At 52.5% G+C, this 18,153-nt stretch overlaps 1 protein-coding gene across 2 annotated transcripts in view; it reads right to left on the bottom strand.

The window, feature by feature from the left end:
• Positions 1-9,198, bottom strand: part of PCSK6 (proprotein convertase subtilisin/kexin type 6) — a 191,200-nt gene extending 182,002 nt beyond the window's left edge. For both annotated transcript variants that reach the window (XM_053223635.1, XM_053223634.1), the window contains exon 1: positions 8,881-9,198. In XM_053223635.1, coding sequence (XP_053079610.1) covers positions 8,881-9,159 — 279 coding nt within the window. In that variant the 5' untranslated portion in view covers positions 9,160-9,198. The remainder of the gene's footprint in view (positions 1-8,880) is intronic.
• Between the last annotated feature and the right edge of the window lie 8,955 nt (positions 9,199-18,153).

Below are 18,153 nucleotides of genomic sequence, written 5' to 3' on the forward strand. Positions count from 1 at the left end.
CCGCGGAGCATCGCTGCTTTGCACCCAAGCAACCAAGGGGGAGACAATGAGACTGTTTCTTCCTCTCAGCGGTGCCACTGTCTTGACACTAAGGGCATTGATGGGCTGGTTACCATGGGAACCTGAGCTGCCGATCCCATCCCATGGAGCATGAGGCTCCCTTCCAACAGTTGATGGCTATTCATCCCTGTTCTCCGCAGCACTGGACAGAGTGCCTTGTGCCTGCCACCGGGTCTTCAAAATCCTCCAACAGTACAGGCTCAAGGACATCAGGAAGAGCTGGGATTTGATGGGATGAGAGGGCCCATAGGGTCTGAAGCACCATGGTGGTCTCCAAGGCGGGGCACTGCTGGACCTTGCGCCCTGTGTAGCTGACCTCACCTAGCAGCAAACTAGGGCATCATGGGGTCATCCCCATGCAGGAACACAGGCACAAGCCCGGGAGGGGCCCGTCTGCCAGGTGACTCCAAAAAACAAGGGATTAAAATTCAAAAAGTAGGGGTGGAGATGGTTCAGCCAACAGATATGGAGATGTACGAGTGTCACCTGCTCCTTCACAAACGCTCACATCCTCCCCCCTAACCAAGAGGTTCTGGTCAGGCAGAGGCTACATCTCTTACCTCTGAGGGCCCAGCACCAGTGAGAGCACACAGCAAACACAGAATAAGTGAGGGCATGTCCTCTGGCCACCCTGGAGTGGCCCCTCCACGATCAGAGAAATGGAAGGATTGGAACTGATCTTCAAGAGCAGCCAGAGGACCAACTACGGATTGACTTACCCAGGAAGCCCAGAGCCTGGTGGCAGAAATGAACAAGCCAATAGGCAACGTCGGGGTGATGGGGGCTGGGGAGCTTAGGAGGGCTGGGGAAATCAGAGCAGGCCTGCAGGTGTGTGGGAAGGACAAGAGGCTAGCCAGGGGGTGGGAAGGGCATCCCAGGGAGAAAGAATAGCATAAGGGAACCTGAAGGGAAGCAAGAGCGTGAAGTGGTTCAGGAGAGTTGGGGCCAGGGCAGAAGGAGGCCCGGTAGCAGGATGGACAGGTGAGAGGTGATAGAGGCCCCCCGGCCTATGCTGGGCAACAGCAGCAGGAAAGCAGGGGGACCTGAGAGCCATCCAGGAGACCCACGAGACAGGCTGAGTTACAAACCAGACGGGAGGCATGGAAGCAGGGGGAGGCGGTGGTGACTTCCGGTCCTCGAGCTCAGGCACCGGGTTTGCCAATCCTTTCTGGAGACAGGGACCACACAGAGAGGAGAAGGTTTACAGTGAGGGATGATTCCTCCGTTCATAGTGTGCAGAGTTTGAGCAACTGAGTGTAGCATCCATCCTCAAAGGATCAAAAAGGATTGGAGCATACTTTTCCCTCCCAAATGGAGAGATGTAAGTTTCAATACCAATGACAAGGAGCCAGCACCAAGTGTTCTGGATGGAACAGTGCTGACATGCAGCACTGTGTGTGCGTGTGCATGTGAGCCAGGTGGAAAGAAGGAGAAACAGTGGCCAGTGGGGTCCACATAGGCTCTTTGTCAATGGCAGCAGTGAGCTATGGCTTTCTGGCCCGATGGCTTACCTGTATCTGAGAAACAGGTCCAAGGTCAGTCAGCCAAAGGTGATGACAGTGGAAGGCAGGTCAGAGTGTATGGGTTTAGACCCTGGCCTGTCAGTCACCAGTTTGTGACCTGCACAAGTCAGAACTGAACTGGGCCTGAGCGCTCCTCATGATTAAACAGGCCTGGTGACACCTCTCTGCAGGGGTGGCACGAGGGCTCCATGAGTGGGAGCACCTGCAGAAGAGACATTCATTGGCTAGACACAAGCACATGCCAGGGCTTCTGGTCAATGCCAAGGCCAAGCCACAATCCAAAGGCCAGAAGGGAGAGAGGCAGCCCTCCACTGCAGGGCCCTGGAAGGAGAGGGAGATGCATCAGCCCCCTTGGCCCAGGCTGTGGAGGCTCAGAGGAACTGCAACTTAGAGGCAAAAATCTGTGCAAAGGCTCAAGACCCAAAAGACCCCAGGGTGTTCTGCAGTGTGTGAACGGTCCTGCAGGGCCCTGGGGTCACCCAAAGCCCAAGGCCAGGCAGAGGCCTCAGACAGGTGCTTCGGGCTCTCCACCCCGTCCACAGCTCTGTTGCTCACTTGCGCTGTTGGTTTCTGCCTCGAGAGACCCAAACTCTTCCAGGGGACCGTTCGGCTGAGCATCCACTCTGGCCTGATTCAGAGTCTCCTCCTGGCCACCTGGCTCCACGCACAGCCACTCAGCTTCAGTCATCTCTCTCCACCACAGTTCCCATGACTTATGAGGGCAGTCTATTCAAATAAAACCCTGTCCACTTAACACTGTTACCATCTGAAGAAAGATGTCAAACGGAGGGTATGATACCATATGATACCACGAGCTTCACAATCCCAATCTTATCTCTCTCTCCACCCTCACCCCACCACATCACACCCAGGACCTCTCCATTTCTACTCCCAGGCCAGCCTGCATGCATGGCTCTTGGCTCAGAGTATTAACACAAGACAGCCTCAGACTGAAAATCAAAACCAGATAACTAGGTCACAGGTGACTGCTATTCTGGGCCTCCTCTTGTCCCCCTCAAGCCCCCAACACTCTGCTCGGAACAAATGCTGGCCCATTATTCTAACACCTGGCTAAAGCTTCAGCTTTTTTTTTTTTTTTTTTTTTTTTTTTTTTATTGTAAGAACAAGCTGTCTGCAGCATGACAATTTTCCTCTGCTGACAAGTGAATTAAGCAGACCCACCTGAAATTCTGGGCCAGGTATGTCCCGCGCTGTAGCTATTTTAAGCAAAACTATTTAAGGCAAGTTCAAAATCATTTAAGGCTCTTAGATCTTTTAGGGGCCCTGGCAGCCAGCCTGCCTTTTTATGTTCAGACTCAGAACCAACAAATTAGCTCAATACCCCAGGCAAAGCAAAAAATGCAAGGGAAAGTATGGTATCGAAGCACCACCTTTAAGATAAATATCACCTCCAAAAGCTGCAGGTGCTGAAATGTTGTGATTTGGTTGGTGAGAATATCTTGTTGCCATCCCTTTCACATGCACAACCTGTCTTTTCCTGGAGTCATTGGGGTCAAAGGTTACAATGTATATAGGTTAGAGTGAGGGCCATGTGGGCCACCAAATGGTTTGAAAGACAAAGAAGCAGAGGGGAACCTGGGTGGCTCAGTCAGTTAAGCATCCGACTTCGGCTTAGGTCATGACCTCATGGTTCATGAGTTCAAGCCCAACTGACAGCTCAGAGCCTGGACCCTGCTTTGGATTCTGGGTCTCCCTCTGCCCCTTCCCAGCTCATGCTTTGACTCTGTCTCTCAAAAAAACGAATAAACATTACAAAATTAAAAAAATAAAGAAACAGAGGGGGTAGAAGAGAGAGGGTGATGGCTGAGAGCAGGGTTCTAGGGCTCTGGGTCTGGCTCTGCCCAAATAGCCTGGTGATCTGAGCTAGGCATTCTGGTTCTCTAGGTCACCAATTGCTTGACAAGCAGACTGGCCCAGCTCAGGAGGCCTAAATAGGGGCTTCTTCCTCCACCTGTGTGTCCACAGACAGTCTTCAGACAATCCAGGAACACCACGATATGCACATGTGAGGTGCATTTTTCTTTTCTTCCCCCTCCCTTTAACATTTCATGTGTATCGACATATATGTGTGTATGTGTGTGTGCGTAAGTGTATATATGTACGTGCATGTATACGTGCATGTCTGCACCCACGTGTACACATCACCATATATAAATTTTGATACAAAGAAAAGCACAAAAGCCCAAATTTATATGTTATATATACACACATGTATGCCCCTATATCTGTATATTATGAATTATAACACTGCAGATAAAGTTTGACATTCCTCTCTGTTTCTCCCCCCTCCCTCCCTTCTACTATTAACCTGAACTTGATGTGGATGCTTCCTACATGTGTATGCATTCACAAATAATACAGAATTACTTAGTGTGTTTTTTAAAGTTTACATAAATACTACTACACTGTGCACTGGCAACGTGCCTTTTCACATGTAGAGATTTATCTCTGTAGATACTTATCTGATTAATTCCTTTCTTATCTTTTTTTTCTTTGAGAGAGAGTGTGTGTGTGAGTGGGGGAGAGGGGCAGAGGGAAAGGGAGAGAGAGAGAGAAAGAAAGAGAGAGAAAGAGAATCCTGAGCAAGCTCCATACTCAGCGTGAAGCCCAACTCGGGGCTTGGTCCCACAACCCTGCGTTCATGACCTGAGCCAAAATCAAGGGTCAGACGCTAAGGCAACTGAGGCACCCAGGTGTCCCTGGTTAGTTCCTTTCTAGCTATTGTATAATATTCCATCATGTGACCATTTTGATTTATTTCTCCATTCTCCTACTGACGGATATTTAGGACGTGTTTCCTTTCATTTAAAAAATGTTTCTGTGACCTTCCTCTGCAAGGCTCCTTGCGCACTTACGTAAGGTCTTCTCTCCAGTAGAAGCCTAGATATGAACCTGCTGATGCAATTCTACCTCATTGTCAAGGGCCAAATTGCTCTCCATAGTAGTTATAGCGATTTCCACTTCGACCAGCAGCCTCGGGAAGTTCCGTGGCTCCACATCCTTGTCAACACTTGATACTAACACTTTTCCACATCGGCCGATCTGACGGTGTGAAGTGCTATGTTGTCACTGCTTCGTGTTGCACTGTCCTCATAACTCCCAGGAGGCCCAGCAGCTTTCCTCGTGTTCATTGGCCTTTGGGCTTCCTCTTCATTGAATTCCCTATTCATACATTTCTCCATTTTTCTATGTGGCATTTATCTGTTAAATATTATTTGTTAAACATTATCTGTTAAATATTATTGATTTATATCTTTTTAAATAATCTTGGCACCAACCTGTGTGCTATATGTTATAAATATGTTTTCTAGTCTACTATGTGCTTTTAAACTCTGTTGTGATGTGTTTGTTACACAGAACTTTTCATGGATCAATCTCTTCCTTTATTTGTTCTTTTTCTGTCTTAAGAAATCCTTTCCTGGGGCGCCTGGGTGGCTCAGTTGGTTGGGCGTCCAACTTCGGCTCAGGTCATGATCTTGCGGTCCGTGAGTTCGAGCCCCGCGTCGGGCTCTGCTGACAGCTCAGAGCCTGGAGCCTGTTTCAGATTCTGTGTCTCCCTCTCTCTCTGACCTTCCCCCATTCATGCTCTGTCTCTCTCTGTCTCAAAAAAATGAATAAATGTTAAAAAAAATTAAAAAAAAAATCCTTTCCTGTCCTAATGTCATAAAAGTATTCCACTCTGTTTATTTCTAGCTGGAATTTACTATTGTGTAGTGCAAGGTGAGGTAAGGATCTGAAGCGCCATTGACTGAAATGCCCACCCTTCCCCACCCATTTGTAACTCTTCCACTCGCACATACATGTTCCCATACGTGCCCAGGTTTGAGTTGATCCCATTGATGGATGGGACCATCCCTGGGCCAATGTCAAACCATCCTTATGGGACGTTCCGCTCCCTGGCACAGCATACTCCCCTCCTTTTTCTCCCTTCTCAGAGTCGTCTCAGGGATTCTGGGAACTTACTCTTCCATGTGAATTTTAGCATTCAGTTGTATGACTTCGTATCCCATATAAAACCCTGTTGGCACTTCAACTAAATTACACTGAATTTATAGATTAATCAGGGGAGGGGGCATGTGATAATCAGTCCTCCCATCCATGAACATGGCTCATCCCTTCATTATTCAGACCTTTCTTTCAAAACATCTTTCCAATATTTTATAATTTTCTGCCTGTAAGTTTCACATTTTTTCAAAAATTTATTCCTAGGTTTCTAACAGCTTTTATGCTACAGTGTTTTATCATTTCTTTTATCTTCTCAGATGTTGCTGTTGGATAGGTAGCTACCGGTGACAAAGCACCCTGTTCAATTCTATAACTAATTCTAATAGTCTCTAGATTCTCTTGGATTATCCACGTAGTTACTTATACCACCTGTCAATAATGACATTTGACTCTTCCAAATCTTTCTTTCTTCCTTCTTCTCTTTCTTTTCTTTTTTCTTTCTTTCTTTCTTTCTTTCTTTCTTTCTTTCTTTCTTTCTTTCTTTCTTTCTTTCTTTCTTTCTTTCAACATTGTGGTGCATTATCTGGGACGGAAGGGTAAAAAAAGAGGCTAGTTTGGTTCCTGCTGATGCATATTTTTCAATGGAGAAGATCCAGAGCCTTTATCAGTCTGAAAGGCATCCATCTCTCTCATTCTCTCTCTCTCTCTCTCTCTCTCAATTACTTTTGCACCACTTAAAATACATGGAATCAGGTTATCAGTTGCATAAAAGAAAGTAAAACAATCGAGCCAGGAGTTAGAGCATCACAAAGACCCATGAGCACAGCAGGGCTGTGAGTCAGGGCAGGTAGGAGGCATAACACTAGTTGCCCATTAAGGGTTTGGGGAAAGGGTCTCACACAAAGGACACAGACCAGAGAATGCAGCAGGAGACAAAGAGCAGGGAGCAAAGTTATCAGAGGTGACACACACTGTGTGGACCCAAACGGCTTCCATCCCTTGTTTTCCCTCAGTTTACTTATCCATAAATCAAACCTAATAATATCTACATCTTATTTATGAGTCACGAATTCTCCTGGCTGAAAAAGGCAAATAAGGTTTTTAAAAGAGTTCTTAGTGAATAGGTAGAGGTTGGAATGCTCCAGGCCTTTTCCACATTAGCAGTTCACTTGGGGGAGGGAGGGAGAAAAGCTGGTTTTGGAATAAAGAGTAATAGGCTCTCCTTGAGTAAACACACACACACACACACACACACACACACACACACACACAGCCTCTGAGACTGTTCGGATCCCCAACCAACTAATCCCTCCGTTTGCGAATGACACCCTGCCTCCCGAGCTGGGCGAAGGCACCACGGCAGTCTACCCTGGCTGCATTGGACAGAACTGGAGGGTCCTTGAGAGACTCCCCAGAAGGTCCCAGGTCGGGGCAGGTAGGTACCTGGAGGAACCTCCCCCATGGGTAAAATGACAACAGCACACTGCGTATGAGACTCAGCTCAGTGAGTCTGACAGAAGTTGTTTCAAAGCCCTGGCATTTTTTATTGTGGGGGACAGGAACTGTGAGGGGGAGGCACTGTGTGTGCCTCTCATTGCCATGTCCAGGAGCTTCACGGCTCAACGTCAGTTCCCCTCTGCTCCTTTAATTATAGGAGCCAGAAACCCAGGCACTTTGTAATTTACCGTGCAGTTTGAGAGTCACTTTGAGCTGAAGACAAATTGCCAGGCCACCTGGGCAGAGCAGCGAAGTGTAGCAGGAGCCGGGGGGCCCTAGCAACCAACGGGGATGGCGCCCCGAGGAACACCTTCTTCAGGCTGGACCATCAGCTGGGGAGATTTAGGAACCACAGGTAGAAATGAAGCCAGTGCTACCCAAAGGCAACATCTTCCATCACAGGGTGTTTGAAGAGACCTGAGCAAACTGTATAAAAGATACACAAAAAGATACGGTGGCATTCTTTCAGACACACTCTGATCTGCCGCCTGAAGTACAGAGCAAGCCGCAGAAATTGACTTTTCCGGAAGGCCACACATCTCACATTAGCAGCTTCTGTGCGGGACTTAGGATGCAGAAGAAATGTCATTTACATTGGGGCCACACCACACTTTGCTGGCTTCTGTCACGGATAATGATGAAACTAAATTTAACACCGCCTGGCACTAGGGTTTGAGTTATGAGCTGGCCTTCCCTGTCGCTTCGCTTCATCCCTCTAAGTGTGGAGTTTGTAGATTTGTTAACTGCACGGAGAGGTCCCCTGGTGGGACCGCACACTTTGGTCTGTTGCCCCTCCACGGGCCACAAATCAATCCCTTGCCCCGCTGCCATTCTGTAGGGTTGGCACAGTGGGGGGAAGGGGGGGGGAGGGACCTGCCTCAGCCTCCTTTGGGGTTATGCCACCTTCGTGCCCAGGGCTTGTCCTCTCTTGCTAATTGACAGTGATAGCGATGACCCAGGCCGTGGGAGGGCTCTGGGCTCACTGACCAGGGTTAGGGCCTGGCCTGGGGTTTTGCTGCCAGACAACACTGATCTTCCCAACAAATGCAGCCAGTACAAACTGCCACCGTCCCTACAGTTGAAGATGGGATGGGAAAGTGACTTGCCTAAGGTCATACAGCTAGTGTGGAGAGCAGCCCTGAGAACAGCGACAGAAGCTCAGGATCAAAGCCAACTCCCAGGTGCCGGTGCCGGAAGGGGTCTTAAACGCAGGACCCCTGCCTCCAGCCCACCGCGCGGGTGTAGGGTCCTGAGCTGCCTGCAAAGCCTCTGACGGCTGCTTCCAGGCTCCGGGCCGCCCTCCCTCTTGGAGCCGCGGACACCGAGTCAGCACGGGTCCCCGAGCCTCTGGGCCACGCGCGTGTCACCACCGAGCCGCGGGGCCGCCCCGGCGCGCTCAGGGTCCTGAGCCCCGCGCCGCCCCCCGTCGAGGACAGCGGGTCCGGTGTGGCGGAGCGGGGATCCGAGGCCAGGGAGAGCTTGGTGGGCACTGAGGACAGCGCCCGCGGGCAGAGCGCGGCGCCCGAGACCGGCTCCCTCTCCCGCCCCGCCGGGCAGGTGCCCGCGCCGGGCCGCCGGGCCGGCGGAACTGCCCGCGGCGCTCCAGGCCCGAGTGGGCGCCCTGGGGCCACCCGATGGGTCCCGCCGAGCGTCCCGCGTCCCCAGTCGACTCCCCGCCGGGCGCCGCGGCCGCCCCCCGACCGCGAGGGCCGAGCCGATCGGGACCCCTGCCCGCGCGCGGCCGCCGCGCCGCGGGCCGGAAGGAGGCGCCCCCTCGCGCCGTGCCCACCGGCGGCCGGGAAAGTTTTGGGCGCGCGGGGCCGGCCGCACTCACCTGGCCCAAGTTGAGGTAGCCGTGCGCCGCGGCCACGCGGTCCGCCGCGGCCGGGCCGCCCAGCACTTGCACTGCCCAGTGGTTGGTGTAGACGGGGCGCGGCGGCGGCGGCGGCGCGGAGCAGGCGGCGGGCAGCGCGAGCAGCAGCAGCCAGCGCCAGGGGCGCGGCGCGAGCGGCCGGAGCCCGGGCCCGCCGGCGCCCCCCGCGTCCACGGCGTCCACGGCGGCGGCCCGGGGAGGCGGCCGGGGCCCGGGCGCAGGCGGCGCGCGCGGAGGCATGGCAGCGGCAGGCTCGCGCGGCGCCCGAGCGGCGAGTGCGCCGGGGGGTGGGGTGCCGCCTTTTAAAGCCGCTCCGCGCCGGGGAAGCGCCGCCGCCGCCGCTGCGGGCGGGAGCGAGGGAGGAGGAGGCGGCCGCGGCGCGTTCCCGCCCGCGCGGCCCGGTGGCGCCCCTGGGCCCGCGCTCCAGCGGCCCGCACCAGGACCAGCGCGAGCCGGGGGGTGGGGGGAGGGGGGCACCAGGCGGTGCGGGCGGGCGGCGGGGGAGGCCCGAGACGCCCCCCACCGGGGAACTTCTCGCAGAGTTTTAGGGCTCTCGGGACACAGGTCCAGGGCGGCCCCGAACGGCGGCCCTGTCCGCCCCCCGCAAGTTCTACCAGGAGCCCCGAGAGGCTCCCCCCCCCGCCCCCGCCTGGGGCAGCTCAGGTGAGTCCAGACCGGGGAGCTCAGGCCCGAGCCCTCCCACCCGTCGGGCAGCCTGGAGGCCTCACCCACCGGGTCGAGTTTAATCTTATTGAAGGGTGGCCTTGCTCATCTCAGTGTGAGATGGTGGGTTTGCAAGGGCTCTGGGTTTAAAGGAAAGAAGCCCCAAGGAAAGACAGGGTCGTGGCCCGGTGGAGAACGAGGCCTGATTGGAGAGGCACGTTAAGTGGGGCGAAGACGGCTGACAGATTAGCCGGACTCGAGGAGTGCACAGCAGAAACCCCGAGGCGCAGCCGACCCTGGAGAAGCAGGTGGTACAGGTGAATCCCCAAGCTGTCTGCTTCGTTTTCTGTGTGATTCTTGGGCACGTCGCTGTCCCTGCTGAGCGCAGGGCTCCACCTGTAAATGGGGATGACAACAGTATCCACCCCATAGGGCTGTTTTGAGGATGACATGAGCTCTTGCGGGGCGATAAGCTGTCCATAAACGTTTGTTTTTATGAGCCCAGGGCCTGCCACATGGTAGGTGTTCACTCGTGTAGACTCTTAAAAGCTCCTGGTGAGCTGGTACCAGTCAGTGGGAAAGTGAGTTGAATCATCCTTGCCCCTGCTGCCTGGAGCAGCCTAGAATGCAGCAGGTAATTATTTGGTGCACCCTGGAGAATTATGGAAGTGTTCACACTGTGAACAAGCAAGTGGGGAGAGGTGAGGACTGCTTCAGGATATCTTCTCCCATTACTTTCAGGACCCCTTGGTCCCTACTGGCGTCACGTGGAAAGCAAGACTTTACCCGGATGAATACAGGAGAGAAAACAAAACATAGGCCCCAGAAGGCCTTGAGGTGGGAAGGCAAGACGACCACTGATCCGATGTCCCGTTTCCAGAAGAAATTCCTATGGAGAGCTCGCTCGAGTCTGTGGCTTGGCAGATAGAGGTGGGGCAATAGGGGGCAGGAGGGGTGGGGAGAAACAGGATCTGTGGAGGTGGCTTCCCCGGGTCCTTTCCAGCCTCCCTCTCAGGAGCCCTTTGGTTTCGTAACTGACATGATTCATCCTTTCTGCAGGCGTGAGTCACCCTGAATGGAGGTGAGAGCACGGGAGGTATGGTAGGAGGCCCCACAGGGACAAACCAAATCCTTGTTCACAGGGCTTCTGCCAGGGAACCTGGAACCTGGGGATTCATTTCACTCACATTTTTCTCTTTTCTGCGCTAGATGCAACTTCTCCCACCTCACTCCCCCTGGCCGAGTGTGATCAGCTCCCTGGACAGACACTCAAGGCCTGCCCCATGCTGCAGAATCAGGCCCCTTGCATCCCCCTTACAGACGGCCTAGACGCTAGCCTGCCCCTACCCACTTAAGAGACAGGAGGCCCTGAGGCAAGCCGGGCTATCCTAGAGGTCACACCCCCCCTCTTAGCCAAAATCATACCCAGAACCCTCACCCTGTCTCTTCCAGAGGTCGCCTAGCTGTCCACAGAGAAGGGACGCTGGACTGATTCAGGGGGCTGGATTAGAAGTCTCACTCTGTCACTTTTCAGCAATCCATGTGGGAGACACCCGTCTCCCTTCTGGCCCCTGTCACCTGGACTGGGTCGGCTCTGTCGCAGATCCTGTGTTGTGCCTCTTCAAGTATGTGGCGCTCTTGAAGATAATGCTACACTGCACATAATCTAAGTTATTATGAAGCAATTCGTCCCTCCCCAGAGGGCCCCCACACACACCCTCCCACCAAGACAGCAGTGATTTTTGACAGGCAGAGATAAGAGTTTTTCCATAATAATTTAGCAGATTCAGGGATTCAGCCCACTGAACTGAGGAGCCTAAAATGTGTCTGAATTTTTATTTGGAGGGATCTGAATTTATTTTATTAACAGATCTGGTCCTTGTGAGCTACACTTGGCATTTATTGTGGAAGTGCCCAGGCACTATTTTGGCTTCAATGTTCTAGGAAGACTAGCTTCCCCAAATGAACATCCTAAATCAAATCACCTCCTGTGGGTCTCCTATTGATTTACGTGGTGACGGGATTAGCTCAATCACAGAAGGACCAGCCCTTGTATTGTGATGGAATCTGTAATAAAACTTGGTTGGTCTTCCTGCAGAGAGATTACTCCTCACTTAAGCTCCAGCCCTCCAGATGGGCCTTGAGGGTCCAACAGTTTGGGGCAGGGGCCAGGGTCGGGGTAGGGTGGGAAGAGGGCTGATCCTGCTTCCCTAGGTCAGAAGGCCTGGAGATGGACCGAAAGGTGACTGGAAGCTGGTCATCCATATTTCAGAAGTTTTAGAAAATGCTAGTACAGAGATGTGATATTTATACTAGAATCCTCCCAAAATCAGAGAATAGGAGGAGGAGCCATCACTGGGAAGATGTTATGGAGTTATGTGTTCTCATGCCCACACTTGACCCCTGTGCAGCAAGTACAGGATTGCATAGCTGGGGCCAAGCAACGCCCCATACTTCCAGGACCGCTGGATAGCAGAAGACTGCACACAACCTTCTGAGGTGTGTTGAAGCAGAATTTGATGCAGAAGTTGTTTCTAGTTTAAGTAACAAACACTTTACTGAAAAATCACATGTTGGAAACGTGCTAGGTTCCGTGAGCCAGGGTGGCATCCATCAAACAATGTCTGATGGGCACCACCTTCAGGATATTGGAGAAGAGCGTGCACTCAAAGCTCGGCCTCACCACGAGTTGTGCGAAGTCTTAGGCAAGTTGCTCCAGCATCTTCTGCTGGAGAGGGCAGTAATGATGCTGTCCCCGTGCAGGGCCCTGGGAGGCCGACAGGAGCTATTCTATGCAGAGCCCCTGGCCCAGCACCTGATGCCGAGTAAGCACTCAACAGTGGTAACAATGGTGACCACGCTGGGCCCTGGGAGCCCTGTAGTGAGATGGGATGGGCAAGGCTGCATATTCTGTCCCTCTGTGGGGTTCACAGGCATGTACATGTTCCACCCTTCGGCCATGCCTGCTTGCATGTTTTCTCAGATTTTAACATCCCTCATAAGGGAGGGCCTGGGAAAGATCAGACCCCTGCCTACCTCCAGCCCCTTCACCCCAGTCCCAGAGAAGGCTTCATCCTGCCCTGGGTTTCTACAAACTAGGGGTCCCCCAGCTGGTTCCACTGTCTCCCTTTCACACTTCTCTTTTCTCTCCTTTCCATCCATCCCGAGCCCCATCCACAGCTTCTCCCTCTAAGTGGTGGGTCAGGGGTCTTTCCCTCTCCATCCTTCTCTGAGCTCTGCCTTCCACTCATGTTAAAGCCCATGTATCTTGTCATCTCCTCAGTGCGGGCTCTGACTCATGTTGGGCTCTCCTCCTTTCTGGGGGGATGTTTGACCATCTGTGGTGGGGAGGGCATGGAGCGGCACCAAGCCCATTCTCGTCCCACCCACTCTTTCCCTCTCTGGTTAGACTTTCCCTTTATATCTAGATCCTCATTGTCTTAAGAAAGAGCCTTGTAAAAACTGCTTCTCTGGCAAAACAATTATCTTGCAATTATGTATCTCAGTGTTCCTTTCATAAACTCCCACGGGGAAATTTAGTGTCAAACAAGGAATTTAGGAGCAAAAAAGCAGAAGCTCCCTGAGAAGCTCTTCCCAACTAACAATGAGAGCATTGCAATTTATCTGCTTTCCCTTTTTGCCCTGGCTTCCAGGAGGCCCAGAGTCACATGTGATAGAAAAATCACAATTGTTAATTTTGTCCTTGATGCAGCAGTTTTAGAATGCCTTTAGTTTTAAGTACTAGAATACTCAACCAAAAGGAGCATGAACAGTAAGGACAGCTCATTATTTCACAAACAGGAATTTGGTGATAGGTGCATCCAGGGATGTTAATTCAGCAGCTCGGTGGTATCAGGGCTCAAGATAGCTTTTCTGTACTTTGCCCGGCTTTCTCCTCCTGTGCCTAAATCACGCGCTCAGATTGGAGCATTTTATTGTCTCCAGATAGCATCCAAGGAAGGAAGGGCAGGACACCCAGCTCATTTCCCCTCAGGCCCTATGGATCAGAACTGGGTCACAAGCTCACCCCGTCCGCCAAGCCGTCATTGACAACGTGAATGGGTTACCCAGGTTGGTTCCTAGCAATCTTGATTTCTCTCCTGGCGAAACATTACTGCCCCAGATTGAGCAAAATCCGAGATCTGTTTGCAAGAGGCTTCTCTAGGAAGGCTGTTGGGTGGGCGCCCAGCGGGTCTACGGGCTCCTCCTGTTTCTATTGTATCACCTTCCTGTGGATCCCGGGGCACAGGGCAGCCGCAAATGAATATTTATCGAAAGGAGGGAGGGAAGGAAGGAAGAGGCGGGGAGTTGCTCCCAAGCCACGCCCCCATCTCCTTACCATGCAGACCCTGGGGATCACATTGCCTCTTACCAAAGTCTGGCATATCAGCAGCAGGGTATGTGTGAAGACATCACTCTGACTCCAGGATGAGTTTTGGGTTCGTTGCCTAAGTACTCTTCCCGAGTGAGAATAAATTAGAAGTTGGCTCCCTTCATAGTCACGGCAAACGGAGCGAGGCAGAAGACGGGGTGGGAGTGGGGGAGGGGGGCGGTTTGCAGTCACAGACCAGGAGAGAAGAGCTAGACAAGAATCATTTTGGGAACCTGAGCCTATAAATCAGGAGTGGGGGAAAGTGCATCCCGGGGGACGTAAATGAAGTAACCTGGCTGCATAGGGTGGCAGTATTGGCGGTTTGGAGTCTTCCTGGAAAGTTCCTCTACCTGGGAAGTGCCCACCCCCAGCCCCAGCTTCTCTCTTCCTCCAAAGAAACAAAGGCCAGAGGCATGGACACTGTTACCCTTCTATCCTCCCGCCCCTGGGGAAAGGGGTCTCCCTGCCCCTCTCCAAAGCCATCCCTCCCCTGTTGGCTGGTCCCCACAGCATCCCTCTCCCTGTGGGGTCTTGCTTTGCCTGTTACCCACACTCCTGAGCAGTTCATGCCTTCCTCTCCCCAGACCCTTCCCCGGCAGCAGATTTCCCAGAGCCCCTCACCCTACAGAGGCACACTTACCCCCACCCCCAACCTATGCCCCTTCCTACCACCTCTCTTTCTCTCCTCCTTCCTTCACAAGCAAGGTCCTGGAAAAGGTCACTTTGCTCTTCACCTGAGTGTTGCCCTGGACCCAGCTTCCTCCTGATTCAGCAGCTGCACCCTGCAGTGCAGTTGGAGGACAAACAAAACCACCCTGGGTCTCCCCTGACACTCGTCATCACACACCTCTGCGGGCATGCTGAAACCCAGAATGCACTGTTCTCAGTGACTGTGTCTACCTTCCCTCCCTCCCCCACCTCCTTACTTGCTTCCTTCTAAACTCTTCCCAAGGAGAGACCTCTCCCCTCCCCCACCTGCACCTGCCCTGTGGCTCTGCCCACCCTCTGCCCCTGTGGCACACCCCCACTTCAGTCCTGCCTGACCCCACCCCACCTCAGGCACCAAGGGTGTCCCTGTGGCAACTGCTGACTTATCTCTGTGCACTTCACTTGGATGAGTTTCTCCTGCTGAATTATCTCTGTTTCATTACAAACATGCTGTTATTCCATCCACCTTTAAAAAACAACCTGGGGGGCACCTGGGTGGCTCAGTCTGCTAAGTGTCTGACTCTCAGTTTTGGCTCAGGTCATGATCCAGTGTCGTGGGTTCAAGCCCTGCATTGGTCTCTGTGTTGACAGTTCAGAGCATGCTTGGAACTCTATCTCTCTCAAAATAAATAAATAAGCCTAAAAAAAAAAAAAAAACTTGGAAAAAAACCGAAGCTACCCTTCAATTTCCTTTCTTCCCATCATAGCAAAACAAAATGCTCAAAAGTTGCCTTCATCCACTGTCTCTGTTTCTCTCATGCTATCTCTTACACTCACTCCAATCAGGCCATGCCCCCATGCCCTGTCCCTGTCCCCAGCAGCCCCCAAGTTGCTAAGTCCAGTGGTCAGTTCTGAGTCCTCATCCTAGGAGCCCTTCCCCGCAGCATATGACATGCAGAGTGCCTCTTCTCCTTGAAGATTTCCTCATGTGGCCCCCAGGATACCCCTCCCCACCCGCCTGCTTCTCTTCCTGGCTCTGTGGCTGCCTCTCTGCCCCCACTGACATTCTTCTTAGCATCGGGTACCCAAGCCCCAGTTCTCAATCTTCTTCTCTCTCCTTTCCACCCTCACTCCCTGGGTGATGTTGGCCATTCTCATAACTGGGGTGCCTGGTACATGCTAATGGTTCCCATCGTGTGTGCCTGGCTTGGACCTCGCTCCTGAGCTCCAGACAGCTGATGACTTCTCCACTGGGGTATCTAAGGCACATCACAAAAACTGAACTCCTGATCTTCTCCACCCCACCTCTCCACCCCCAGTTTCCCCTGCCACAGTAAAGGGCAACTCCAAAGCCTTCTCGACCCCTCTCCTCAAACCTGCTCGTGGGCTGTCAGTGAATCTGGTTATTTCTACCTTGGAAATCCTATTTTTCATCACTTCTACTGCTACCACCCTCATCCCTCACCTGGTGGAACTCAACAGCCCCCTAAATACCTACCCTATTCTGCCCTTGCCCCCTTGAAATAATCCTCAACACAGAGGGTCACCTGAAAACCAAGGTTTGACAGGCTGCTCCTTGGCTCTGACTTCTCCCAAGGGCTCGGGTCTCACACAGCAAAATCAAAGTCCTTATGATGCCCCAAAGATCTCATATGATCTACTCCCACTACACCCTGTGGGGTCTGCCAGATACTAGAAAAGTGTTGAACGAGGTGGTTCAGGCTGCTTGAAGGAAGTGACTTTTAAGCTGAGCTCCAAGAAATCAACAGGAAATACCCAGATGAGTGGACCATCAGTCAGGTCTAAGTGGGAAAATAGAAACCACACCAGTTATTTACAGTAAAGGGAATTGGTCACACAGGTGATTGAAAAGCTAAGATGGTGGGTGAAGGAGCAAACTGAGATTAACAGTCTCCTCCATCCCTGGGGGTGTTACCCAGGTGTTCCCCACCTGTTGGCAGGGCACCTGGCAGTGGGACTGGCATGTGCAAAGGCCCTGAGGCTGGAGGGAGGTGGTGTGATAGAAAAGCTAGAGAGGCAGAGGGGTGGAAGCATTGATACTGAAAGGAGAATGGATTAAGAGGGGGCAGGAAGGACAGCCAGAAGCTAGGCTGTGATGGCTTCATCAACCCTGGCAAGAATTTGGACTTGATCCCAAGAGGAATGGAAAGCTGAGGAGGAACGCTCCCACTGTTCCAACCAGCCTCTCCTCAGTGGCTCTCAAACCCATATCTGTCTACAGCCTAACTCAGTCTTCAGAAGGTCACACCTTGGCTCCCACATCTTTATCTCTTTACTCAACATCTTCATTGTCTCTGGCCCCTTAAGCCCACAGTGACCTACATCAGCCTCTTCACCTCCAACCTGCCCAGCTCCTGGCCTTGAAGGTCTTCTGTGGCATCGACAGAAATGCCATTACATCAGCAACCCCGAGTAGTTCTGCCTGATTCTGATCTCTCTTCCTGTTTCGTCCTCCCCATCCCTGTTGAGGTCCTCATCATGCACACATGAGGTGTTGTGATCACTTCCCATGTGGTATCTCTGGCTCCGACCCGCTGCCCCCCACCCCCCCCAACCACTGACCCAAGGCTTAGTTTCCTTAGATCATTTGCAGCCAATAGGGTGGAGACCAAGCTCAGCCCTGAGTCTCAGCGGTGGAGACACAGCCCTCACCGCCTTTGCAAGCTGCTGCTATCTTTCTTGCTCTTCCTGTCCCACCATGGGGCCAAATGCTGTTCCCAGCTGGACTAGCCATTCTGGCCTGGGCAGCCTGACTTTCACCACCTTCCTTCCTGGGCATGCCTTTCTCAGCCCTCTGCACACACAGATAGATTCATGCTCACAGGCTCCACCACACGTCCCCTCCTCTGTGAAGCTTTCCTTAACCGAAAGTACCCCTCCCACACGCCAGCCCTCCCGTCTTTGTCCCCAGGCAGAATTGCTCACCCTGACTATATTGCCTTATGCGTTGTGGCCCAACCATGATGACTGGTCATGGGATCTCTCACGCTCAGCTCAGTGCCCGACTGGTGTTGGGTCTCAGTAGCTGCTTTTCATCTCGTGGGGTTCCCTAGGCCCCCCTTTCCTCCCTGGAAAGATGAAGCCTTAGCCCTAGTGGTCTTGCTTGACACTTGTTTAAACAAGATAGGACCTGGGTCTAGTATTTTCCTCTTCCAGAACCTTGTGGAAGGGATTGGCTGCTCTGATGTTGGGTAGGCTGTGCTGTGAAGGGAATGCAATAGGTTAAAAAAAAAATCAGTTAGAGGGGCACCTGGGTGGCTCAGTCAGTTAAGTGTCTGACTTCGGCTCAGGTCATGATCTCACAGTTCACGGGTCCAAGCCCCACTTCGGGCTCTGTGCTGACAGCTCAGAGCCTGGAGCCTGCTTTTGATTCTGTGTCTCCTTCTCTCCCTGCCCCTTCCTTGCTTGTGCTCTGTCTCTCTCGTTCAAAAATAAATTTAAAAAACACTTAAAAACATTAAAAAAAATCAGTTAGAGCCCTGGATTCTTTTCCATAAATGTGATAGCCAGCTATGATCCTAAATGTCACT

This window comes from Acinonyx jubatus, chromosome B3, assembly GCF_027475565.1.
Source record: "Acinonyx jubatus isolate Ajub_Pintada_27869175 chromosome B3, VMU_Ajub_asm_v1.0, whole genome shotgun sequence".
In the NCBI taxonomy this organism is placed as follows: domain Eukaryota; kingdom Metazoa; phylum Chordata; class Mammalia; order Carnivora; family Felidae; genus Acinonyx; species Acinonyx jubatus.